The sequence below is a fragment of the Ornithorhynchus anatinus genome, chromosome 6 (genome assembly GCF_004115215.2).
Source record: "Ornithorhynchus anatinus isolate Pmale09 chromosome 6, mOrnAna1.pri.v4, whole genome shotgun sequence".
Lineage (NCBI taxonomy): Eukaryota > Metazoa > Chordata > Mammalia > Monotremata > Ornithorhynchidae > Ornithorhynchus > Ornithorhynchus anatinus.
Genome location: NC_041733.1, coordinates 29,855,452 through 29,881,782, shown reverse-complemented (window position 1 = coordinate 29,881,782; position 26,331 = coordinate 29,855,452). Strand labels below are relative to the sequence as shown.

Below are 26,331 nucleotides of genomic sequence, written 5' to 3'. Positions count from 1 at the left end.
GTAACCTGGATTTACCTCTCTCGAAATGAATTTTTAACCCTTATTGGAATTTTTCACATTCGGCAACCTCACACAGGGCAGCTCCACAGAGAAATAACCCTATCTGGGGACGGACAGAAGCCCTCGGAGATGACCCTCGGATCATTTTTAAGACCGGGGGGGGCCCATGTCAGTTCACTCTCTTAATTTTGAACTGCCCTAGTTTTAGCTCACTTACGAAATGCAGTCACCACACGATAAAGACATCACCAGCCGCGATGGGCAGATCTCTGCCTTTTTTGAAAGAAGAGGGCAGGGGTACTAACTACTTCACTTAGTTCTCTCGGCCACCCCATTCCACCCAGCCAAATGAGTGGCTTAGGGGGGTCCCCAGGGTGTCTCTTTCTTGAGAGAGGGAAAAAATAAAAAAAGAAGCGTGACTTCCCCTTTAAGGCTAGAGCTGCTTCTCCTCCTGTGAGTGAGTGTATGTGTGTGTGTGTGTGTATGAGTTGAGTATGTGTGGTGTGTCTCCTCCTCTTTGAGTGACACAGCAGTGAGAAATGCCTATCAGTAACTTAAACCCCAGAAACTCCACCTTCTGAGTGAGGAGGCTGTGGGTTGATGGAAATGTAGTGAACAGATTGAGACAGACAGTGAATCATTAGCAAACTGCAACGCCAGGATGAACTTGTCTGGAACCTAAAAGGAGAAAGAAAGGGGGGACAGAGAGAGAGAGAGAGGAAAAGGACAAAACAAATCAAAAAAGCAGCTCGCCTCTATCGTTTCCTGGGGTTTTTTTTTGTTCCATAAAAGCCAAAGTGGATCTAAAAGCTGGTGGATCGCCAGTTCAAGATGCTCCTGGTTTCCCAGCGGGTAGAAGCACCACGCATGGAGCCCCATATTCCGGTAAGGAGCGGTAGGCTCAGGATCCCCCGACCTGTTTCGGTGCTTCCAACCGGTGACTCGATTCCCCTCGTTGGCCACGGTTTTCATTGACGCGATTCCGAACTGGTGATCGGGAGCCTGGGGGGGGTGGGGTGAGGAGCAGGGGGGAAAAGGGGGTACCAAAGTTTTATAGGAGACCAACCGCCAAAGTACCCTACCTGGGGATGCTTTTGGGTGGGTGCGGGGGGTTAGTCTATGAGCGTCGCGTTTTGTGATTTTTTTTAAAGGTCGATAGAGGTGATTTGGGGAGTTTTAAGTTGATCCGGACTTAAACCTCTGTCGGGGTGAACTGTGCCTCGGTCTCCCTCTATCCTCCTCCACTCCCCGCCCCCCTTCCCAGTTCTTCCCCCTCCTCCCCCCCCATGCCTTGCCCCCTCCCCCCCTCCGGGCTTTGGGTCCTGGCGATTCCTTCCCTTTCGACCGACTGGCTAAAATGGTGGTTAAATGAAGGTGGTCCCGGCCATCGGGGTCTGGCATTGGAGCCGATTTGGGGGGCGGTGGGGGGGGGGGGGAGAAAGCAGACAAAGTGCAACGCCTGGCCGTGGGCAGGAGCTGCGCCCCGGATCGGATCCCGATCCTGAAGGAGGCTTCGCCTGACACATTCGGGACCGAGGCTCAGGGGCTCTTCACTTTTTCCTCCTTTTTTTTTTTTTTTCCCCGGGCACTCCGGCAATTCCGATCAGCGAGCGTGTCTCGCAGCTCCCGGAATAGTTGTGTGTCTGTGCGTGTGTGTGTTTTTCTTCCTCCCCCAACCCCTTTCTCGGAAAAGCAACACCGAGCGGCGTTCCTGATCAGAGACGGACCCTGCTCCTCTTCCCGGGCACATCCGTCCCTGAGACCAAGCAGGAGAAAAATCCAGGGGCTCAAATGACACCCCCCACCCGGGTGGTTTGGGTTTTTTTTTTTCCCTCCCCCCCTTGCAGACCGGGCACGGGGACTGAAAGGGATCCCACTTTTCTTTTGGTTTTGGTTTGGCCTCTCCTCTGAGGACTGTCCTTAGATGAAATGGGTCTGAAATCAGCCCGGAAAGGAAGTAGATACTGTTTGATTTTTCTATCCCAGATTAAATGCTGACTGCACAGAGACTAATAGGATTAGAAAACTGCCAATAAAGTCGGTCCTTGAAGTCGGAATATCCCTGTGTAAACAGAGTCGTAGAGGAAGGCTTGTTTGGGGCTAATTACTGATGGGGGGGGGGAGGGCTTTTGATTTAAACTTAGATCAAACAGATGGGCCAGAATAAAACACCAGCATCTTGGGGGGGCGGGGGGGAGATGAGATTTGGGGAGGTTGGAGAAACGGGACTCCTCGAAAGGACTGTCACGAAGAGTCAGACATTGGAGGAGGAAAGAGGGAAGGAAGGGGGAGTCGTTTGTGTGAGATTGTAAGGGGGGGGGTTGCTTTAAAAAAAATTGGGTTTAATATTTAGGTTGGCAGAGTCGGGTGTTTTTTTTTTCCTTATTGTTTGGAGAAAGCAAAGGGCATCTCTCACGACGGCGCTCGAACAAAAGACGCAGCCGAGTCTCCAAGAGCCTGAGTTATTTCGAAAGAGTTTGGGAAGGGGGGGAGGGAAGGGAAGGGGAAGAGTTTGGGAAGGAGAGGGAAGGGGTGCGCCGGGGCCCCAAGCGGAGACCCTCCGAGGGGGCCCACGGAGTCCCGTGCGAGCTGTGGATGCCTGCAGACGGGCGAGCGAGCCCCGCCGCCGACTCCTGCCCTTTTCCACGGTTTTGCTTTCGCACCCTGTGATTAAGAGCCCAGTTGAGACAGTCCCCGAATAAACAAGTCTCTCGTTGGCCCGTTCGGTCGTCTCCTTTGTAGCCGGGAAGCCGCCGGTGTATTTTTATCGGGATCGGTACCATGGAGGGGGGAGGGAATCCAGAGGCTGCCCTCCCACCCCCTGCTCTCCCTCTTTTTCCTCCAACACCCCCCTCCCCTTTTCAGGCAGAAGCTGTTTCGGGGTGACATCTGTCTTGTGGTGGGCGCCGGTCCCAGCTCTGGGTTGCTTTTGTTAGGGTTTGGCTGGAGAGAAGGGCAGGGAGGAAAGGAAGAGGGGAGAGCCAGGGAAGGAGGGTGTTACCTGCTGGGTTTTCCTGGGGGTGGGGGCGGGAAGGGGCTCGCAGCTCCCAGAGCTTTCAGCGTCTTTGCACATTTTCCCCCTCCTGGAACAATCTGTTTATAAAAAGCCCCTTTGTTTTCCGGGAGGTTAGAGGAAGGGGGAGGAGGGGACGGGAGGCGGTGTGTGTGTGTGTGTGTGTGTGTGTGTGTGTATGTCGGGGGGGAAGGGGTGGTGTCAAAGTGGTTTCCAAGAAGGTGGAGGTTTTTCCGGGGAATGGGGTCTAGGAGCCCCCCCCCCACCTCGGACGAGGGAAGCCCCCCCATGTCACTGCTCGGCCTTGCCCGTCCGCAGGCGGCACAGCCCCGCACCCAAAGGGACATCTGGCCCACCGCCCTCTTTAAGAGCCGCCAGACTCTTGGACGAGGGGCTGCGCGACCACAGGGACGAGGCCCAGTTAGTCCTCACATCGCCTTCCCTTTGCCTGCCCATCCCTCTCTCTTCTCCCCGCTGTTCCCGGGGTGGCTGCCTGCCTTCTTATAAAGCTCTTCTCCTGCCCCTCCTCCGCCCTCCCTCCCTCCCTCCCTCCTCTGTCGTCCCTCCTGGCTAAGAGCTGCAGATGTGGTGAAGTGTCTCTTCCCTTCCCCAGTGCGTCTGGAGAAATCCTCGCTGTGAATGTCTCAATGTGAAATAGGGGGCGCCTTCTCCTTTTTTTTTTTTCCTTTTCCTCTCCCCTACTTGCAAGAAGGCGCTCTCCTCCCGGCCTGAACTGTAGCCAATGATCTGTGCAAAACAGCAGCAGCCGCCGCCTCTCCGAAGCCTCTGGTCACCAACTGCCCAGGGCTTTTCAAATCTTTTCAGTTCTTTTCTGCTACTCCCCTGAAAGGCCAGTTCCCCGACTGTGCCCCCACTTCGCTCTAAACTCCTAATCCGATCGATGGGGTGGGGGGGGGACGGGGGGGGACACGGGGCTCTCACACCCCTTTCCACCTTCCCTTCCCTGCTTTCCTTCCCCTGACAGTGTAAGACCCCCTGGAGAAAAAAGGTTCAGTGAGGAACTTCACACAAACACACACATTTAAAACAACTCTTTTTCACACACACACCTCTAATCTGAAACAACTCTATTTCACACACACACACACACACCCTACCTCTAATCTGAAATAACTCTGTTAGAGAAATTTGTTTGCAAAAGAGCGACGCTGAACCAAAAGAGAAATTGGTCAATAAAGAGGCATGGGAGGTAGCCAAACTCAAGTTTTGCTTGGCTGCTGCAGAGGGAACAATCATTAGTTCACCGTCACCACTCCCCCCCACCCCCCACTCCGCCCCCCGAGTTTAAACTGAAGGAACTATTTCTAGCCATTCCCACCCCGCCCCCACCTCCTCCCACCCACTACACTGTTTTCCCTTCTCCTCCTTCCCTAATGTCTCCAGGGGAATCCGCGTTAGCAAAACAATAGTTCACCAGGCTTTCCCCCTGGGACTGGGACCCCTACAGAAAGTGCCACTTTAGGACAAGAAAATAAGCGAAGTGTAAAACCTGGGCTCCGTCCTTTATTCCCCCCTTTGTGCTTCCCTTCTGGAGCAAGATTATTGGAAAATAAAGCTGCTGATGTGAGAGATGGAACATATGGGGCCCCCATAAGAGAGGAGCTGAAATGGCCTTGAACCTGCCGGACTGACCAGCTGTTTGCTGCCAGCAAGAACAGCTAATCAGCTTCTTCCCCTTAAAGAAACATCCCTCTTTTCTCTCCATGCCCATAGTTTGCATATTAAATAGTGTATTCTCAACAGGGGAAAAGTAATCGCCTCACATACTGCTTTGTGCCTTGGTAGTTAGTGAATGCTTCTCTCCCTGCTCCCTCTGCGTGCTTCCTCCTGTGCGTCTATGTATGAGCTTAATTTGTGCGAATCCCCAGCTCCAAAATTTATGTAAGACGGCTGCTCTGAAGTGAACTTGGGGCGGGGGGAAATAGAGAGAAGGAAGTCAGTCTGTCCAGAGAGGCTGCCAGATGCTGTTAAAACAATTTATGTGCTTTGTACCTACATCCAGAAAAGCTGGTGTTATCCTTTCCCCTTCCACACCCCCTCCCCTTAAAAAAAAATAATTAAATTAGACAGTAGCTTTCAACCATCTCTTGTTCCGGCTATGACCATTTTCAGTTTTCCTTCACTACAATTTGTTTGGGAGGAGAAAACAGCTTGAGGTTGGGAGGAGGAGGAGGTGGAAGAGGAGGAGGAGGGCTGAGGGAGATACAAGGAAATTCCATGTTAGGAAAGCATTAGCAAAGGGTGACTTCTAAAGTTTTCCTGCCACTGACGTTGACAGTGACACAGAGATGTGTGGGTTGAAATAGGAACGTCACTGAGTTTTAAACTCAACCAGGAAATAGCCTGTTGCTCAGGGAAGAAAAACAAATACAGTACCTCACAAAGTAGGGGGGCTTGCCACTGAGAGCTTTCTGCTTTGGGAAAGGAAAGTTGCATATTGGGAGCCAGGTGGTCCATAGAATATTGATTTCTCTCCCCAGCCTCCCCACCAAGATTTTGAAGCAACTGCCTTCACAGACGATCATTTAAAGCACCTTGAAAATCCCTCAGTAACTTGATCGTTTCCGTGAGGTTTTACATAAGCAGAAATTGACAGTGTTTAAAGGCTTTGTACCAACTACAGTACAGTTCAAATATCTTGTGGGAGGGTTTTTTTGTTGTGTGTTGTTTGTTTTTTTGAGGAAAATGAAGCATACTATCAAAGACTGAAAATGCCCCAAGTTCAACTTTGTCACTGGAGGTATTATCTAGATTTGGGCAGTGCCGATTATGTAATTTTTAATGAAGAGTTGCTTTGTTTTACTACTAGTGAAGATTATTTATAAATAATCAAGGAGGTTTATCATGTACCTGACAGATTTGCCTTCCCCTTACTTATTTAAGCATTGATTAAAATCGTTAGGGCCCACCCAACACACACACCTATCTTCTCCAACAGAGGAATTGGAAATGCGGTGATTTAATTAATTACAAAGAATTTTCTTCTAGGGTAACTGGGCATTTAAGAAAGACTGTATTTCAAACTTTAAGGGAGCAGCAGCCGCCCCTGGTTTTGCCTTAGTCCTGCTTTATATTAATATTGATTTTTTTTGGAGCGGTGGGGGCTTCTGTGTTATAAAGAAGGCACTTGTATCCCCCTGAGCTCTTTGGCAATTATCTTGCTGCCATAAATGTTGATACACACATAATGGATGTAACTAAAAAATCTCCTTATCCAAGCAGAAAAGACGGACTGTTTGTTGGAGCAGATAGAATGCTGAGAGTGTGAATAGACAAACCCATATGTCGCTGGTGAGGGAGATAAATGATGGACGAACAGGAGTTGGTTACTATGGATCAGCACAATAAACCAATTCCCATCATACACCTCTCTTAATAATATACCAGTTTCAATGCCATTGAGGAGTAACCTAGGTAGCACCAGTCAACTGTAAGTTTTTCAACTGTTCTTTTATGCATCTCGAAGCACATTTGGGACTGCTCTGATATTTCAGACGGTAAGTCGTTGGAAAACTCGCCGGCCTCAGAGGGGGAAACATCCGAAACCTGAATGAGCTTGAAGCCACTTAAATATTTGCCATTAAGATTTTTATCTTGTTTAACATCCGCGAAAGGAACAGAGGAGTATGGGGAGAATATACATAATAAAGCTGGTAGGGAAAATTATCCACCTTAAGGAGAAGTAACTCAGGAGATAATGTGTATGTAACTGATTAGTGCTGATTGTCTTGTCAACGGTGTTCTCGCTTTGTTTTCACCCTGCTTTACCGATTGCGGAACAATTGAAGACTCAGAGGAGCATTGTCTCTGTGGGGTGGGAAACCATTTGGAAAAACAACTCTTTCGGTTTATATTATTGTTTTCCAAGTTCTTATAGACTCCAAGATTTTAAACACTTCACCTGTCACTGTTTGTATATTCCCCAGTGAAAATATGACCATCATCGTTTCCAGACTAATCGGTTGTGATGTTGCATTCACACACACACACATACACGCACACACGAAACTGCCAATTCAGTTGGGACTGTCAGAGTAGGTGAACTTTGGAAGAAAATGAAGTTCCTTTTATGACATAAATCTCTTCAGTGACAAGATTGAATGGAGCTTGGGAGGAAGAAGTCAAATTCCATTTCAAAAGAGGCTTCTCATAATGGAAGCAGAACTTTCTGTAGGTTGTTCAGACGACTTTATGTGTTCTATCAGCTGTTGCAATAGAAAATCGGATGTTTTACGAAAACGCATCGGCTCACTTAGTTGATTTACTGTGTATTCAGCGAACGTTTCTGCTCCCACACTGCTGTTGGAAGCCAATATACAAGTCTCTTGAAGTCCATTCCCTTTCTGTTTATTTATTTAGCTTCCACCACCCCTACAGCTCTAGAGCAGAGTCACAGTCATGACCCCTGAACTGCAGCCACCTCAAATCCTTTCCTCTCCAAACCATTTTAGGAGCTCTTTATGAACTCATTATCTTTTAATTACTGGAAGTTGGCATTTCCCACCCAGTAGAAGACTATAAATGTACTCAAGCTTCACTTCCATTCTAACTCTAAGTTGGACAGATCCTCGCCCCCCCCTTTACCTTCTCCCCACCCCAGCCTACCTGATGACAGAGCGGCCCCAACAACAGCCCGTCCGCTCTTGAATTCGAGAAGAGACAGCTGGAGGTTCAGTCTGTTCCGGACATGATATGGATTTACCTCTGCAGGGGAGGGTGTTAACTGTGTTATTGTTTCACCCCATGTCAGCCAATCTATTGAGTGGCATCAGTGTTAGCATCAGGGGCAGCCACTTGCTCGCACCTTCCGCTTTCAGAGGTAATGTGTAAGCCATTTGGGACAAGGGAAGAAAAAAAAAATAAAACCGTTGTGTGGAAGCACTGAAGCTTTTGGTAATCACATCCATGCTTGCTCCATTTCCTTTGCTTAAACATTTTTAGGACACAGTGTATTTTTGTCTAAATGAATAGGGTTTAAGGAAATAGCATGCAAACTCAGTCATCACTGTACAAAAGGTCCCCCTTTTGCAAGGCACCAATTCGGGGGGTAAATTTCTTTCTTTTACTCTGCGCCATATACGAGCACACTCTCATTTATAAGCTTCAAATGACAGAAAATTGCTCACTCCAATAGTGGTTGAATATACTGCTCTCAAGTGGAACAGATTTAGAGGCAACCATCAGATGATGCTTATGGGTGCGCATATCAAAATGTTTTCATCAACTTATTTCAATTTTTAAAAAATCACATATTTTCATTGAACAAAAATGGGAAGTAGTAATTAATGTTACTGTGGCTCCTAACCACCACTAAGGAGAAAATTCTTCTTTGAAACATAATGGAAAACCAGTTTTGAATGTGTGATTTTCAAAGTCCGATGGCCTCAAAGGAGTATGGTGAATTCAGAACCAGAAGTTTATGGCCTGTAGATTACAGTCGGTACTTAAATGATCATTTAGATGGTGAGCATATCCCGGGGTCACAGGCTTTAGTGCTGAATGAAAGACCTTTTTCCTTTCCTTTTTTAAAGTTGCTGAACCAGGGCAGTAAGGGTGCAGTCTAGAGGTAGACTGATTCAGGGGTGTATGTATGTGTTCTTGTGTGAGTGATTTTAATGAGACTTCAGTGTTAATTTCGACTCTCGGAAATTTGGTTCCGACTCTTAGTTTTTACTCCGTCGGGTTCGGGTTGGACTGTGGACACAGTGCATTTGCCAATCTCACATGTTCTTTGTGCTTCATTCTGAAAGACTGGCATGCTTTATGCTATGTTTTGTGAAGAGGACACAGCTTTACTAAGTTGCTTGTCTGTCAGGGATTAATTTAACCTCTAATTACTACATTTTCTTCACAGTTTGCTGCACATGAGCGTGTTATAACAAAAGCACAAAGAAGTATGCCATTTTATTTAGCCACTACTCTGAAATTAATTTGGGGGGATAGAGTCAAATCTGACACCACTTGGTGTTAAAATAATTGTGCTGACATTAGAATTAAAGTACATAATCTTGTTGTTTCTAATGATACAATAGTAGATGCATAAATAATATTATCTTGTTAGTTGGAGTGATAGTTGTAGACATTAGCCCAAAAAGAAAAATCTATATCCATTGCCACCTCAGCAGATATTTCATAGACAACAACAAAACATGGTCCAAGGCAGGCCTTCGATGTTAGGTTTTGTGTGAGTAATGTCATGTCCATTAGGCTCAGTCTCTACCCTCCATCTTCCCTTATTCATGATAACCTGGAAATAGGGGATGTGGAGAGTTTTTCTTCAATTTGGTATTTTTAACCGAGCACCCCATCCAGGGTCATAACGTACTAAATTCATATAATTCAGATCACTCAGGCGGGTTTTAGTGGCCAATTTTATGATATTCTCTAGCATGTAACTTGTGAATACCGGTCATTCTTTAGTAGAAATACAAACATATGGTTTGTTGCTTTTTTGCTCTACCCCAGTGGTCCTCCAACTACTTTGGCCTCAGGACCACTTTGCTGGGGCTAAAGTATCCCAAGGCCTCTACAGGGAAGACTTTCTCCTTAATAACAAGAATAATAATAATAATTTTGGTATTTGTTAAGTGTCAACTACGTGTCAAGTATTGTACTGAATGCTGGGATGGATTCAAGCAAATTAGGTTGGACACAGGGGCTCACAGTCTTAATCCTCATTTTACAGATGAGGGCCCTGAGGCACAGAGAAATGAAGTGATATACCCAAGACCACAAAGCAGACAGATGGGAAGCAGCGTGGCTCAGTGGAAAGAGCACGGGCTTGGGAGTCAGAGGTCATGGGTTTGAGTTCCGGATCTCTCACTTGGCAGCTGTGTGACTGTGGGCAAGTTACTTCACTTCTCTGGGCCTCAGTTACCTCATCTGTAAAATGGGGATGAAGACTGTGAGCCTCACGTGGGACAACCTGATTACCCTGTATCTACCCTAGTGCTTAGAAAAGTGCTCTGCACATAGTAAGCACTTAAATGCCAATATTATTAAGTGGCAGAGGCGGGATTAGAACCCACAACTCTCAGACCTGTGCTCTATCCACTACACCATGCAGCGGGCAAGCCTCCCCAACATCCCCCTTCAAATGACAAGTCCTTAAGAGGGAAGCATTTGCCTCTCAACTTTGGGAACATTTCATGTGTGGAGGGATGGAGGGTGTCAAGTACAGCTTTTTTCTCCTATGTTTATAAAAAAAATTAGGTCCCAAACACCTCCAAGGCCTCAGGTGTTTGTGAGATTTTCCCCATCTGCTCCCTCCTCCCACCCATTCCCTGAACCCAGTCCCTGCTTGGGGTCTCCATCACTCCTGTTTAATGGGCTGAGCACCTGTAAATTGATGGGAAGGGAAGAAGGCAGGTGAAGACCAGTTAGGCAGAGGCGGGAGGATATTTAGAAAGCCATAGAGAAAGACGGACTTGAGACGCAAGAAGGGTGAGATGTACAGAGGGGAACGGAAGGGAGGAAGAGAGAGAGAGACAGAGAAAACACAAGAAGGATGAATGGAAAGTGGGGACATCCTACACCTCCCATGTATCCCTGGGCTAGTCTTCATTTCCACACACTGGAGTTTCCTCATGCTCCAGCCTCCCCCACATGGCTTTCATCATTCCCCACAGCCTCACCATTGTATCATCATCATCATCAATGGTATTTATTGACTGCTTATTCTGCACAGAGTACTGTACTAAGTGCTTGGGAGAGAACAGTACAACAGAGTTGGTAGAATGTGTCTACCAACACATTCCCTCCCTACAATCTAAAGGGTCAGACAATAATATAAGTAAAGAATTCATAATAAATAATTTCTAGATATGTACATAAGTTCTGTGGGGCTGAGGCTGGGGCAAATATCCAATGCCCAAAGGTCACAAATCCAAGTGTGTAGATGACACCAAAGGGAAAGGGAGCCAGGGAAAAGAGGGCTGAATCGGGGAAGGCTTCTTGGAGGAAATGTGTCCCTAATAAGGTTTTGAAGGGGGGAAGAGTGGTGGTCTAGTGTATATGGAGTGGGAGGGATATTTCCAGGCTAGAGGGAAGAGGTGGGAAAGGGGTTGGCGGAGAGCGTGGCTTAGTGGAAAGACCCCAGTCTTGGGAGTCAGAGGACATGGGTTCTAATCCTGACTCCACCACTTGTCTGCTGTGTGACCTTGGGCAAGCCATTTAACTTCTCTGTGCCTCAGTTACCTCATCTGTAAAATGGGGATTAAGACTGTGAGCCCCAAGTGGGACAACCTGATTACCCCGTATCTACCCCAGGGCTTAGAACAGTGCTTAGCATATAGTAAGAGCTTAAATATAATAATAATAGACAAGATCAGGGCACAGAGTAAGCTGGCGCTATAGGAGCGAAGTGTGTGGGCTGGGCTGCTCTATCCACTGCTTTCTGCAAGAGTCTAGCTTGGCTGTGAGCACAGAGAGTTCTCTCCCTCCTTGAACCTTGCATGCCACTGGGCATAGCCTTGGTGCTGCTTGACCCTGCTCTTTGCTGCTACTGCAATAATGATAATACTAATAACAATGACGATAATATCGCAGTATTATTACTTCAGTAGTAATAATAATAATTGTCACTATTATTGTGGTATTGGTTAAGCTCTTACTATGGACCAAGTGTTGTACTTAGCACTGGGATAGATTCCAGACAATCAGGTCAAACACAGTCCCTGTCCCCATGGGCTTCACACTCTAACCCAGAGGAGAGCAGGTAGTGAATCCGTATTTTACGAATAAGGAAACTGAGGCATATAGAAGAGAAGTGACTTGCCCAAGATCACACAGCAGGCAAGCGGCAGAGCCGGGATTAGAACTCGGAGGCCCAGGCTCTTTCCATGCCCTTTCCCAACATCCCTCCTATTTAGATTGTGGCCCTCATATGGGCCAGGGACTGTGTCTGACTTATCATGTAGCTACCCCACCACTTAGTACTGTGTTTGGCCCATAGTAAGCATTTAACAGATTACCATAATTTATTATTTATTACTATCCACAGCTGGTTCCTACCCACTATTGCTGCCGCCTTGCTCCTTGGCAGCTGGCTTCTGCATCTCTCTTTCCTCCCTCCCTGTCCCCCTCGCTAGCCTCCGGCCCAGTTCTGGAAGATTCCAGAGATGGCACTGGAAGTATGTGCACGCCATTGTCCCCTTCCCCCATGCATACTTCTCCTACCAGTTTTCAAAATTGCTGGTCTCCAGGACAGGAGAGGGAGGAATGTGGGGCTGGGCCTGGAGTGCCAGAGCTGTACAGCTTCAGGGCAGGGCAGGACGGGACAGCTGCAATTGTCAGCCTGCTCTCTTGTCTCTAACAACCTTATGAACAGGAATCGTGTCTACCCTACTCTATACTCTCCCAAGGGCTTCGTGCAGTGCTCTGCACACAGGAAGCGCTCAACAGATACCATTGATTGATTGAATTGTTCTTTCCTGGGCCATCCAGATGTCCCTCTGGATTCATTTGGTGAATACCGACCACAGTTTAGTGACAACTGTCTACATTGTTTATCCCCAATCTTCAGCTGGTTGAGCTGGTATTATCTGTTAACAGTGGCCACCGCTTGACAAGGCAGTCTTTGATATGTCTCTTGCCTTCTCAGCTTGACTCTTCCAGGCTTCTTTTCTGTATTTAGAGCAGGAAATGCTAGATAGCACAATACTTTCCTCCTGATACGAATTTTGGGGATTTAGAGAACCCTGGGTTGTTGTATTTTCCCGAGCCGCCCAGAACCCTTCTGCCATTTGTTTATCTTTATGTTTCTCCGAGCTAGGAATTGTTTAAAAGGGTGAGTCATTTGCCTAAAGGTAAGTCATTAGCCAAGCTCTCAGGATGGTGAATTGCACTCATTGGTGCTCACCAAATAGCATTACTAATAGTGGTTACTATTATATATCTCCTGCTCCCCAAATCCAGGGTTCCCTGGACTCTGCGGAAAGGTAAACCGTTGTGAAATAGTTTGAAATCACTGGCTATCACATTACTAACAATTGGGCAAGGCTGACATTATACTTTTGCTGGGGAGGATCATGAAACAACACTCAAATCCAGTTCTTGAACCTGGAAGTCAACTTTTCATCCTCACATCCCCACCCTACTCAGAACACAAGGAACTAGAATTATATTCTCTAAGTAATCTTTGACAGAGTAATAGAACAGGAAAGTTGCAGGTGATACATTACTGATTACTTTCTAATGGAATGACTTTACTGGATTGCCGATTACTTGTGTTACTTTGCCGTCCCTGTGACTTGGCAGAGGATGATTTGTTGGTGTGAGGAGTACTGACTTTAGCACAGGCCCTGTTCAAATCCTGAATCATGCTAGGCACCTGACACCGTGCATCTACTGTGTGTTGTTGGGCAATCCCAGTTGGGCAGGGATTGTCTCTATCTGTTGCCGAATTGTACGTTCCAAGCACTTAGTACAGTGCTCTGCACATAGTAAGCATGCAATAGATACAATTGAATGAATGAATCTGCTCCCCTGAAGGAAGTTCTTTAGCGAGGCCTGGGTGCCTTTGGAGGTAGCGCTCAGACTACGTCTTGTGGTTATGTTTTTTCAAAAGCGGCCCTGGACCATCAGCAAATACTGTTAACCCGATATCAAGAGGCATATGCTAAACCCTTGGCTATCAATTAAGGGGACCAGGACTGGCTCAGTGGATTGATAATGGATCATGCTAGTGACATCCCCATCAAATGCTAAAGCTAATGGGCGATTTGGAAAAACAAGCCCGCTCTGGTTCCTTGTGGGATAAGGAGATGCCTCAAGGAGAGATCTCAGTGAAAAGGGAACAGAGCCCTCATATTGTATGGGGATAGCCAGCCCCGGAAACTCTCCTGGAAGTAGTCTAGGTTGTATACTCTGGAAAAATGAAAGCTTGCCAGTTACCGGTCCAACTGGCTGGCACCTTCCATGAGCTTCAAATTTATTGTGTTGTTTTTTTTTAAAAAAAAAGAACAAATCAGCCATCATATTAACTATCCCTGATAAATATGGAATATACTTTAGTCAACTCTGTCTAGTGAACTGGGAGTTTGGAAAAGCCACTGAAGGCTAGAGCTCTCAGAAGGCAGCTACACCCAGCCTCTTGCTGTGGCGATCCAAAGTAAACAAAGCCAAACATTTGTGTAGTTTCTTTTTTATTATTATTTTTAAATGGGTATCACACACTGATGTTTTCCTTTTGGCTAGAGGATGTGTTGTTCAGGGCTTTAGGTTCTGCTTTTTCTTAAGGAAGGAATGCTTTTTAATGCACCGAAATGGCTTGAGTACATGCTGGGGGGTTTTACTGGGTGGATTTGCCAGGGGTTATTATGTGAAGAACATGTTGAAGATGAACATCCAGTACCATGTCATTACACAGAGCAGCTATCGGCTCCTCATTTTGTTTGTTTTCCTTAAATTCTCTCAGCCCTGATAACAGCTTTCCAACGTGACCATTCAAGTAGTCCCTTGGAAAGAGTAACAGCAGAGAGATGTAAAGCAAATGTAAATGTTAACTTTTTGTGGGCCATCTAGGTCTGCCTTTCTGGAGACTTCAAGAATGAACCATTTATAGAGTTAAAAAAAAATCTCTGAAGTCTCTGGCTCCCTTTAACGGACCCCATTGTCGGTTATCCTCTTCAAGTGTCTTGTGGAACTTGGAGTTTTGCCTTTCACTTTATGGCTACTTATTTATTCCTAATTGGCTCAGTGGATAGCAATCAATCAGTCATACTTATGGAGCTCTTACTATATGCAGAGCACTGTACTAAGCGCTTGGGAGAGGACAGTGCAGCAGAATTAGCACACACGTTCCCTGCCCGTCATGAGTTTACAGTCTAGAAATCACATAGGCCCTCAGAACAACTATGTACAGTTCTCTAGTCAGCAGGCTCTAGTTGCCAAATTGTGACTTGTTAGAATGGAATTTTTGTTCCTCCCTTTCCAAAGACTTGCTTACAACCAACAAAAAATATCCAGTTTTGATGCTACTGAATTGAAGTGCCCAACATTATTAGTGGACCAGGGCCTAATCCTTTCAAGATTATTTGATCAAGTAATGCGCCCTGATTTCTTCACAACTAAGGACTGCTAATTTTGTAGCCATTAGTTAAGGCGTGACTTGGTTCAGCCCCAAAGTCAGAAGCTGTGGTACTTGAAGTCCAATTTAAAATAAAACAGATTGGCTTTTAATAATAGTGGAGTCCTTAGAGTACTTTTATTCTGAATTGTTTATTAATTTTATCTTAAACAGATGGGCCTATTTTAAACCCTGACTTCATATTTTGCTAATTTTTATTACCCAGAAAGCCCTTAAATTTTACATTGGGTAACAGCATTCAAGATCATCTGATTTTGACTTGTCAGGAAGATGCTATTAGTTTGTACTTAATCTGTTCTCACCAAGAGGCTGCATTTTCTAAATATTTCATCACATTAAACTGTCAGCAACCTATAGTTCATGAGGCACTTGCTGAAAAATCCACCTGGGAAAAAAAGGGACCATTTCCAGTCTCTATATCTTTCCTGGCTCTCTGGATCCCTTCCCTTATTCTGCCATTTTTACCTGTTGCCCATCTTATGGAATGACTTCCAGAATTTAGTGCAGTCCCCCCTTACTTTTCATTTCTTTTATTCATGGTCCAGCTTTGGTTTTCTGAACAGATGTTTCTGAGCTCGAGTTGGAGAAGCACCTGAGGCTGACATGAGACACAGTGTTAACACTAAGCCCTTTAGCTTTCCACTAAAAGTAAAATCTTGGTTCCAGATCCCGGAAGGTAGATCAATCTGGATTTCAAGTGAAGGCACTGAAAATCCTCTAATAACTTTTTCACGTCAACTAAAAAGTTCTTGGATTTTTAACGATAGAAATGGATGGAAAGTTAGGACAAACATGAGGAGTTGCAATAAGATTTGAATGTTTCCTTATTGTGCACCGGTTCCTAACACCTGTCAGCTGTACAGAGTGAGTTGATTGTTTTGCAGCATTAAACCAGAAGGATTATCCAAGGGTCTAGGGAACCAAGGGTACCAGAAGTGATCCAACAATCAGAGCACAAACAGGTTGGGAAGCAGTGTGGCCTAGTGAATAGAGCCCAGGCCTGGAAGTCAGAAAGACCTGGGTTCTAATCCTGTTCCTCCACTTGTGTGACCTTAGGCAAGTCACTTCAATTTTCTGTGCCTCAGTTATCTGTTGAGACTGTGAGCCCCACTTGGAGAAGAACTGTGTCCAACCTAATTAGCTTGTATCTACCCCTGTAAGCACTTAGCAAGTACATTTGAAAAGTTGTTAAATGTGTAGTGCTTCTGTTGTTGAGTGGCTGAAGAAATGCCAATTATTCAATTGGGATTTTCAGAGGCAATATGTTCCATTTTGGAATCTGTCAATGGTATTAATTGAGTGCATACAGTGTGCAGAATACTGCACTAAGCACTTTGGAGAGTACAATAAAATAGAATTGGTAGGCATGATCCCTGACTTCAAGGAGCTTGCAGTCAGTGGTTTAAGGTGGAAGATGTGCCATTCATAGATCACTTTTTGTGAATTATTGTGGGCATTTCTAATTAGAGTGAATTCTTATGTCCTTTTACCTTAACTCTTTAAGCCACTCTTTCCTTTTAAATAGAAGTAGTCAATCAATCATATTTATTAAGTGCATACTGTATACAGAGCACTGTACTAAGTGCTTGGGAGAGCATAATACAACAGAGTTGGTAGACACATTCCCTGCCAACAATGAGCTTACAGTCCAAGGGGTCTTCTTCTTCAAATGCTGTCGAACCGTTTCCAATCCAGAGCGAGTCCATGGACACCCCCTCTCCAGAACGTCCCATCTTCTGCCATAAAGTCATTCTGGTATGTGTATACATAGAGGTTTCTTGAGGGGTAGACAGACATTAATATAAGTAAGTGTTACAGGAATGTACATAAGGGCAGCGTGGCTCCGTGGGAAGAGCCTGGGCTTGAGAGTCAGAGGTCATGAGTTCTAGTCCCGGCTCTGCCACTTGTCAGCTGTGTGACTTTGGGCAAGTCACTTCACTTCTCTGTGCCTCAGTTACCTCATCTGTAAAATGGGAATGAAGACTGTGAGCTCTACATGGGACAATCCGATTACCTTGTGTCTACCCCAGCGCTTAGAACAGTGCTTGGCACATAGTAAGCGCTTAACAAATACCAACATTATTAAATCCAAGTTCAGGGTTGACAGAGAAGGTAGTAGGAGAAGAGGAGAAGGAGAAGAGGAGAAGGAGTAGGAGAAGAGGAGAAGGTTTAGTCAGGGAAGGCCTCTTGGAGGAGATGTGCTTTTAAAAAGGTTTCGAAGGTGGGAATAGTAATCATCTGTCGGATGTGAAGAGGGAGGGCATTCCAGGCAGGACATGGGCGAGGGGGTCCGTGGTGAGATAGCCGAGATTGAGATACAGTGAGTAGGTTGGCAGCAGAGAAGCGAAGGGTGTGGGCTGAGTTGTAGTAGGAAATCAGGGAGGGAAGGTAAGCGGGGGCAAGGTGATTAAGTGCTTTAAAGCTGATGGTGAGGAGTTTCTGTTGGATGAGGAGATGGATGAGCAACCACTGGAGGTTCTTGAGGGGTAGGGAAACATGGATTGAACTTTTTTAGAAAAATGGCCTGGGCAAGAGAATGAAGTGTGGAGAGACCGGAAGCAGGAAGGTCAGCAAAAAGGCTGATGCAGTCAGTAAATCAAGGTGCTATAGGGTAAGTGCTTGAATCAATGTGGGAGCAGTTTGGATGGAGAAAAGAGCGGAATTTAGCGATTAGTGAAGGTTGAAGGGATAGGATGTGGTGACAGGTTGAATTTGTGGGCTAAATGAGAGAGATGGGTCGAAGATAACACCAAGATTACTGGCATCTGAGACAGGGAGGATGGTGGTGCTGTCAACAGTGATGGGAAAGTCAAGGGGAGGGCAAAGTTTGGGTAGGAATATGAATAGTTCTGTTTTGGACATTTCAATAGTATTTATTGAGCGCTTACTATGTGCAGAGCACTGTACTAAGCGCTTGGGATGAACAAGTCGGCAACAGATAGAGACAGTCCCTGCCGTTTGACGGGCTTACAGTCTAATCGGGGGAGACGGACAGACAAGAACAATGGCACTAAACAGCGTCAAGGGGAAGAACATCTCGTAAAAACAATGGCAACTAAATAGAATCAAGGCGATGTACAATTCATTAACAAAATAAATAGGGTAACGAAAATATATACAGTTGAGCGGACGAGTACAGTGCTGTGGGGATGGGAAGGGAGAGGTGGAGGAGCAGAGGGAAAAGGGGAAAATGAGGCTTTAGCTGAGGAGAGGTAAGAGAAGCAGCGTGGCTCAGTGGAAAGAGCATGGGCTTTGGAGTCAGGGCTCATGAGTTCGAATCCCAGCTCTGCCACTTGTCGGCTGTGTGACTGTGGGCGAGTCACTTAACTTCTCTGTGCCTCAGTTACCTCATCTGTAAAATGGGGATTAAGACTGTGAGCCCCCTGTGGGACAACCTGATTACCCTGTGTGTACCCCGGCGCTTAGAACAGTGCTCTGCACATAGTAAGCGCTTAACAAATACCAACAACATTATTGTCATCATTATTGTTATTATTCTGCTGCTTGTCAGCTGTGTGACTTTCAGCAAGTCACTTAACTTCTCTGTGCCTCAGTTACCTCATCTGTAAAATGGGGATTCATTCAATAGTATTTATTGAGCGCTTACTATGTGCAGAGCACTGTACTAAGCGCTTGGGATGAACAAGTCGGCAACAGATAGAGACAGTCCCTGCCGTTTGACGGGCTTACAGTCTAATCGGGGGAGACGGACAGACAAGAACAATGGCAATAAACAGCGTCAAGGGGAAGAACATCTCGTAAAAACAATGGCAACTAAATAGAATCAAGGCGATGTACAATTCATTAACAAAATAAATAGGGTAACGAAAATATATACAGTTGAGCGGACGAGTACAGTGCTGTGGGGATGGGAAGGGAGAGGTGGAGGAGCAGAGGGAAAAGGGGAAAATGAGGCTTTAGCTGCGGAGAGGTAAGAGAAGCAGCGTGGCTCAGTGGAAAGAGCATGGGCTTTGGAGTCAGGGCTCATGAGTTCGAATCCCAGCTCTGCCACTTGTCGGCTGTGTGACTGTGGGCGAGTCACTTAACTTCTCTGTGCCTCAGTTCCCTCATCTGTAAAATGGGGATTAAGACTGTGAGCCCCACGTGGGACAACCTGATTCCCCTATGTCTACCCCAGTGCTTGGAACAGTGCTTGGCACATAGTAAGCGCTTAACAAATACCAACATTAAAATACCAACATTAAAGGGGGGATGGCAGAGGGAGTAGAGGGGGAAGAGGAGCTCAGTCTGGGAACGCCTCTTGGAGGAGGTGATTTTTAAGTAAGGTTTTGAAGAGGGAAAGAGAATCAGTTTGGCGGAGGTGAGGAGGTGTTAAGTTTGAGGTGTTTGTGAGATATCCAAGTAGAGATGTCCCAAAAGCAGGAGGAAATACAAAACTGCTGAGAAAGAGAGAGGGATCAGGGCTGGAGATGTAGATTTGGTAATTATCTGCATAGGGATGGTAGTTGAAGCCATGGGAGCGGAGGAGTTTTCCAAGGGAGTGGGTGTAGATGGAGAATAGAAGGGGACTCAATATTGAACCTTGAGGGATCTCCTTCCCCCCCCCCCCCCGCGCAAAGGGGGTGGGAGCCAGAGGAGGAGCCCATGAAAGACACTAGAATGAACAGGGAGATAGGAGGAGATAGGAGTACACACGCGCGCGCACACACACACACACACACACATACTTTGTACATTGTTACATTGTAATTTTTGGAAAACGGCAAAGGAAAGTGCAGTGAAGACTGGGTTTTATGGCCCCACCTCCCAAAGGTGGTAGAGTGGTGGGAAAGAGCTATATTGCTGAAAAGGTGAATGGGAACGGGAAGAAACCCAGACAGCTCTGGCAGAGGAAATTGCCAGAAGAATAGCACCATGGGAAATAGTGAGAACCGACCTCTAACTCAAAGACAGGAGACTTTTATATTAAAAAAAAATTAAAAGAGCTGCAATATTTGGCCCAGAAGGCAAAATGCAAGAAAGTGAAAATAAAATCAACTTGGACTTAATACTAACCTATTTTTATTCAAGCTGAAAGCCACTCCTTTCACTTAGGTATAGTGCAGCATTGTAACTCTTATCAGTGATACCAGCAACTCAGCGATGATTACCTGTCAGCTGTCATCATCATTATCATTATCAGTATTTATTTACTAAGCCTCTCTGATATGCCCAATACTGAATTAGGCATTTGGCAACATACTATATAGACACAGAAGACATGGCCCCTGCCCTCCAAGAGCTAACACTGTACTACTCTTGCAGCTTTTAATGAATAAAGAACTTGGTCAACATAATTTGAGATCTACCACCATCGTGCAGTTTAAAATTAGAAGTAGGGGAAATGAATAGAGGAACTTTTCAATCTAGCGAGAATACTTAGGAGAACTGTGTATCGGCCTGTCTGCTATTGAAAGACCAGATCGTTTACCTGCTCACCTAACTCTTGTCACGGCAGTGGCAGCACAAGATACTTTGGAGAGGCCTAAGTTGAGGTGAAGTAAATGAGTTTGAAATCTGTAGTGTTCAGGTGTTTGAAAATCTAATCTGCCAACCCTTTCCTCTGAGTATAAATAGCCAATACATATCCAAACGGCAACATTTTCTTTCCTAGAGAGTCTGGAGCATTAAGAAGAGTTTTGACCCAGAGGATAGCAGTAGCATAAAGCCCTGGCTGCCAGGTGTATACGCTCTGACCCTCTTGGCTCTCACCTATGTCCAGTTGTGGAACAGAAGCCCAGAGCACAGGAGAGCCAAGAGGTACCAAAATAGGGGTGGAAGTGACCAACTGATCAGTGTCAGTCAATTAATTGTATTTATTGAACCTCTTCTCTGGGCAAAATACTGGATGAGGGGCTTGGGAGAGTTCACCAGAACCAGTGCCCTCAAGAAGAGTTGTGGGACAGCTGTCCCACCTTCCCCAAGGATGCGGGCACCCCTTCGTCTTAAGAAAAGCAGGCACTTCCCCTGTCCCCACCACAAAGTTGGGCTGATATCAGAAGAGAACCTGGTGCAGAGCCATCAGTTAGCCAAAGTAGGCCTCACTGGAGAGCTGCAGGATGGGTGTTTTGGGATGCTACCTGGGAGCTACAGATTGACTGTGAAAGAATCTCTGCCCGACCATCCAGGGTACAAGGCCTCAAGGAGAGAAAGAACAGGGCTCCTGGGAGACAGAGCAGAAAGCCAGAAGGAGCCACCAAGAAGTAAACCAGAGTAGGCAAATAGCACTTTTTGCACAGTCAGACACTGATACGTGTCAGAAAGATCATGGCCATCTTGAATAGGCAAGTACAACTCATGCAGATCAATTAATATTGAGGGGAAAATTACTGAGGGTACAGTAGTCCCACAGGCACTCGTTTCACAATCTCAGAGCAAATGAATGAAAAGCAAGACCTGAGGTGTGTATAAGATTACTCAATGTGTAGTTTAAGTGCTTTAAGCGCTCTAAGCCCTGTGAATATTCTTATATTGCGTGTTTCACAGCTACCTAAACCTAACCAGCTGCAATTGTATTGAAGCTCTATATCATTCAGCCTTTTGAAATGTGGGCATTATTAGGAAACCAACATTTCATCATAAATGAGAAACAAAGTATCCACAGAAACAGGTTAAAATCAAGGAAAACGGTACGTATTGCAGCCGATTTATTTCAGGGTTGAAAAGCTATATGCATTCAAACATGGTAAGTGGATATAGGCTCCATTTCCATTCAACTGAGTGGATCCTCTTCTTCCAACCAAAGTTCTGTAGGGGATCTTAGGGCACCTTTAAGAGCTGCAGATGGAAAAAGGCACCTTCCCTTCCTCCTGTGCTCATGATGTGTGCAGAGTGGGCTATGCCAGATTCATTCCCCTGTATGACCAGGCGGTTTGTTCCTTCCCAGTGGTGCCTCTCTTGAACCTCCTGAAGAAATATGGGAGTGGGACACTGTGGCAGTTCTATTGATACCATCTTCTATCGCCCCTGTCTGTACCTTTACCCTATCCAGATCACATTCCCCAGACAATCTCTAGCACACCAACTCAAGGACACAGTTAGAATCCTAGAACATTGGCACAGAGGAGCAGACTTTTTTTATCCTTAAGTCAGCATAGGCACACACCAGACAGATTCAAACAGCCGGTCCTCCAGCTCTCTCCCCTCTTCGCCCCTCAAGTTTAAATAACTCCCACTTTTAAAATAGCTGCTAACAGTATATTATTGACAGAATCACCAGCAGAGCTGGTTTGAGGGATGGGCAGAGGTAGGAGCTGCCAATTTGAAGGCGCCCCAATTTCGGGACCCTATTCGTCCCCTTAAACAGCAGAGCCCCTAAGGTCGAGACCCCCAGATGATCTCCCTACATTTGCCTCCAACGGTTTAGAGGATCAGCTGCCCCGGGCAAGCCGTCCTTTTGCAGTTTAAGGCCGGAGGGGTGAAGTGTAAAGAGTGGAACAACCTGTTGCTCCAGTAATTCTGCTCCAGGGAGCTAGGGATTCTGGGATCCAATTCTGTCCCAGGCTCGGTCCAGGGAGAGGGTGGTTTAAGAAGTGGAGTAGAAGGAAATCCTTCTGCTCTGACTTCACTCTCTATCGTCCTGCGGGTCTGATTCCACAAAATGAGGCTCACTTAGGGATGCCAAAACTCTTGTGCCCATCCTGTCCTTGATGTTTTAACACATTCACTTTGCCACTACCCCTTGCTTAGGCATAACTGTTGTGTGTTCATAAGACTAAGATATTTCACAGAGGCTGGGTCTAAGACCTAGAATGACTTTAAAAGCTTGGAACCAGAAAATGCACGCATCATGCAGATGTTCGTAGTTCTTAAAAATGAGGTAGAATATGCAATGTTCAGAAGATCAAACTTAAATGCAGATCCACACCCAAACAAATAACAGTACCTTACTAAATCTGAAAGATGGGTAGGTATTCATATTTTCAAAAATCAGATAGGGTAGTATCAGAAGAGACTTTTCAAAAAGTTTTACTTTCACTACTGAAATTTTAAAATTGCCATGTTGCAAACCTACAAGAAAAAGAAGCTGCAACTGCAGTAGGGTTCAGTGGTAATAATATTAATAGTAATAATAATAACAATAATAATAAGCATTATTATGAAGGTAATCATTTACTATGTACCAAGCATAGTGGCAATGTAGTCTAGTAGAAAAAAGCACAGGCCTGGGAGTTAGAGGACTTGGATTCTCATCCTGGCTCTACCACTTGTCTGCTGTGTGACTTGGACAAAGTCACCTAACTTCTCTGTGCCTCCATTACCTCACCTGTAAAATGTGTACAACTTGTACTAAGCATTGGGGTAGATACGGGTGAATCAGGTCAGACATAGTCCCTATCCCATGTGGGGCTCACAGTCTAAATAGCGGGAAGAAAAGTTATTAAATCCCCATTTTTACAGCTGAGGAAGCTGAAGTACAGAAAAGTTAAGTGACTTGCCCAGGATCACACAGTCGGGGTCAGTCTGCATTAGAATCCGCATCTTCTGACTCCCAGGCCTGAGCTCTTTCCACTTGGTCACACTACTTCTCAATGACAGGTGCCTCAGTGGTGAGGAATGGGAAAAACTAAATGGGAAAAGCTTAGGGATCTTGGGGAACCTGCTCGCAGAGCCCAGTCAAATGCTTTTTTAAGAACTACAAAAACGGAATCGAGACCTTGGTGTTTCTCCCTGCAATACTAATTATTAGTATCATCGTTACTATTATATTTGTTACAGACTTATTACTATATCTTAAAAACTTGGGGATTAAGACTGTGAGCCCCACGTGGGACAACCTGATAACCTTGTCTCTTCCTTAGCTCTTAGAACAGTTTTTGGCACATAGTAAGTGTTTAACAAATACTATAATAATAATAACACTTTCTAAGTGCTAGGGTAGATACAAGTTAATCAGGTTGGACACCGTCCCTGTCCCACATGGGGCTCACAGTTTAAGTAGGAATAATGACAGTATTTAATTAATCAATCGATGGTATTTACTGAGTGCTTACTCTGTGCTTGGGAGAGTACAGCACAAGAGAGTTGGCAGACATGTTTCCTGCCCAAGAAAGTGGGAAGATATAACAGAAGTCTGAGATATGTTCCCTGTCGACAGTGAGCCTAGACTAACTTACCCCCTGCCCTTTGGCATCAGTTTGTGCTGAAAGATCACGTCTGCAGTGCTGGGTTTTTCGGTCTAAAGCTCCAGTGGAATTCAAGAAGTGTTGCCCGACTATATTCTTCAGTATTGTGTCCAAAAGGATTCTTTTGACCAGAATCTTGCTGTTAATGGTAAGCAGTGAGGCTGCTGGGAGTTGCTGCAGCAAGTTCTTTCACCCGTCTTCTTGAAAACAGTAATTGTGTTGGAGTTTTTGAATTCCTAAGGCATTTCTTCAAGTTTCCATAGATTGAGGAAGAACTTAGGCAGAGCCCTAGGCATTAAAGCCCCGCCTTTCTTAAAGAATTATTCAGAACTTGTTGTGGGCAGAGAAGTGTCTGTTAGCTCTGTTGTACTGAACTCTGAAGTGCTGAGTACAGTGCTCTGTACACAGTAAGTGCTCAGTAAGTAGCATTGATTGATAGAAATGACATCAGATCCTGGCAGGTGTTCTACTATTTACCAGGATAGTAATCACCTTGTAAATTAGACTTATGATCAGTCAGCAGTATTTATTGAGCATCCACTGTGAGTCAAGCACAGTGCTGAGTTCTTGGGAGAGTACAATAGATGAAGAAGAACACGGCCCCTGCCCACATGGATCGTACAGGCTAACTTTAGTTACCATGCCTTCAGTTATTTAGACTTATCTTCTCTGTTTCTATGGTTTTCTCTGAAGGACCTCGTCTTCAATGGTCTGTGAAGATCATTACAGTGTGCTTGCTAGCACTGTAATTTCCCTCTTTAGCCTGGGATGAGAGTAAAGCTACCTGCAATTCTCCGCTGAGCTCTGGTATTAAATACAGAGTTCTGAGTATGATGGCCCTTAGCCTAAATCTCGATGTCTTAAGCCTTGACATTCTACCACCGATCAAGGAGATGTCTTAGCTGCATCTGCAAATCATGACACAAGTTTTGGAAGGTCTCTCTTGTATTATGATCCCGAGGTTCTACAGAGTATTGATGGTAAATTTCTTTCTTTACTCCAAATAGTCTTTTTAATCAAGCCCACCTTGGTGCGATCTCTTTTCCATACCAACCATTTTGAGCACTGTCTGGAAGCTAAGAAGTGTCCTTTTGTTATTCCTGTACTTTGAGCTGAAATCCTTGATTCCAATTGAACTACTGTGACATCGTCACAGAGCAACTTTAGTCAATCTATTAATGGTATTTATTGAGTGCAGAGCACTGTACTAAGTGCTTGGGAAAGTACAGTAACAACCGAGTTGGTAGTCACAGTCCCTACCTGCAAGAACCTTACAATCTACATGGGGAGGCAGGCGTTAACTTAGAGTTGTTTTCATTCATTCATTTGTTCATTTGTTCGTTCATTATCCTGGAGTTATTTTGGTAGCTTGCCTAAGACTTTTCAAATACATTGCTTATCTCCATAGCTTGGCTTGGAGTGTTTGATACAACGCTTCAGCATTCAACTCCTCGCATGGCCGCAGTGATATATGCATCTTTTCAAGTCCATGCTGCAGAATAATCTTCTCAAAATGAGATGATATCGTTTAGGCCTCCAGTGCCTTCGCCATGTCTGTCTAATATTTGGAAGGTGAAATGAGTGTTGGTAACTAAGAGCTGAATAGAAGTAGACCATTACTGTTTAGCTCCAGGACCATTTTAAACCTATCCATTTTAGAGCTATAAAGAGACATCAGGATTGAAACCCCTGAGAAAGAACTGACTCTTGTGATACTGTTTGGCTTTAGATTTCAAGGTGATAGAGTTGCAAAACTGATGACAGGCCCTGCACTCAATCACCTTGCCCCCTACTACCTCACCTCTCTACTCTCCTACTACAACCCAGCCCGCACACTTTGCTGTTCTAATGCCAACCTTCTCGTTGTACCTCGATCTCATCTATTTCACCACCAACCTCTCGCCCACGTCCTGCCTCTGGCCCGGAACGCCCTCCCTCTTCATATCCGACAATTACTCTCCCCACCTCCAAAGCCTTACTGAAGGCACATCTCCTCCAAGAGGCCTTCCCCGACTAAGCCCTCATTTCTTCTTCTCCCATTCCCTTCTGTCACCTTGACTTTCTCCCTTTATTCATCCCCCCCA

General features: G+C 45.4%; 1 protein-coding gene across 3 annotated transcripts in view; it reads left to right on the top strand.

Annotated features, from left to right (window-relative positions):
* Positions 1-532: 532 nt before the first annotated feature.
* The window catches only part of MAMLD1 (mastermind like domain containing 1), a 131,789-nt gene continuing 105,990 nt past the window's right edge, over positions 533-26,331 (top strand). For all 3 annotated transcript variants that reach the window (XM_007665814.4, XM_007665819.4, XM_007665809.4), the window contains exon 1: positions 533-885. In XM_007665814.4, coding sequence (XP_007664004.1) covers positions 832-885 — 54 coding nt within the window. In that variant the 5' untranslated portion in view covers positions 533-831. The remainder of the gene's footprint in view (positions 886-26,331) is intronic.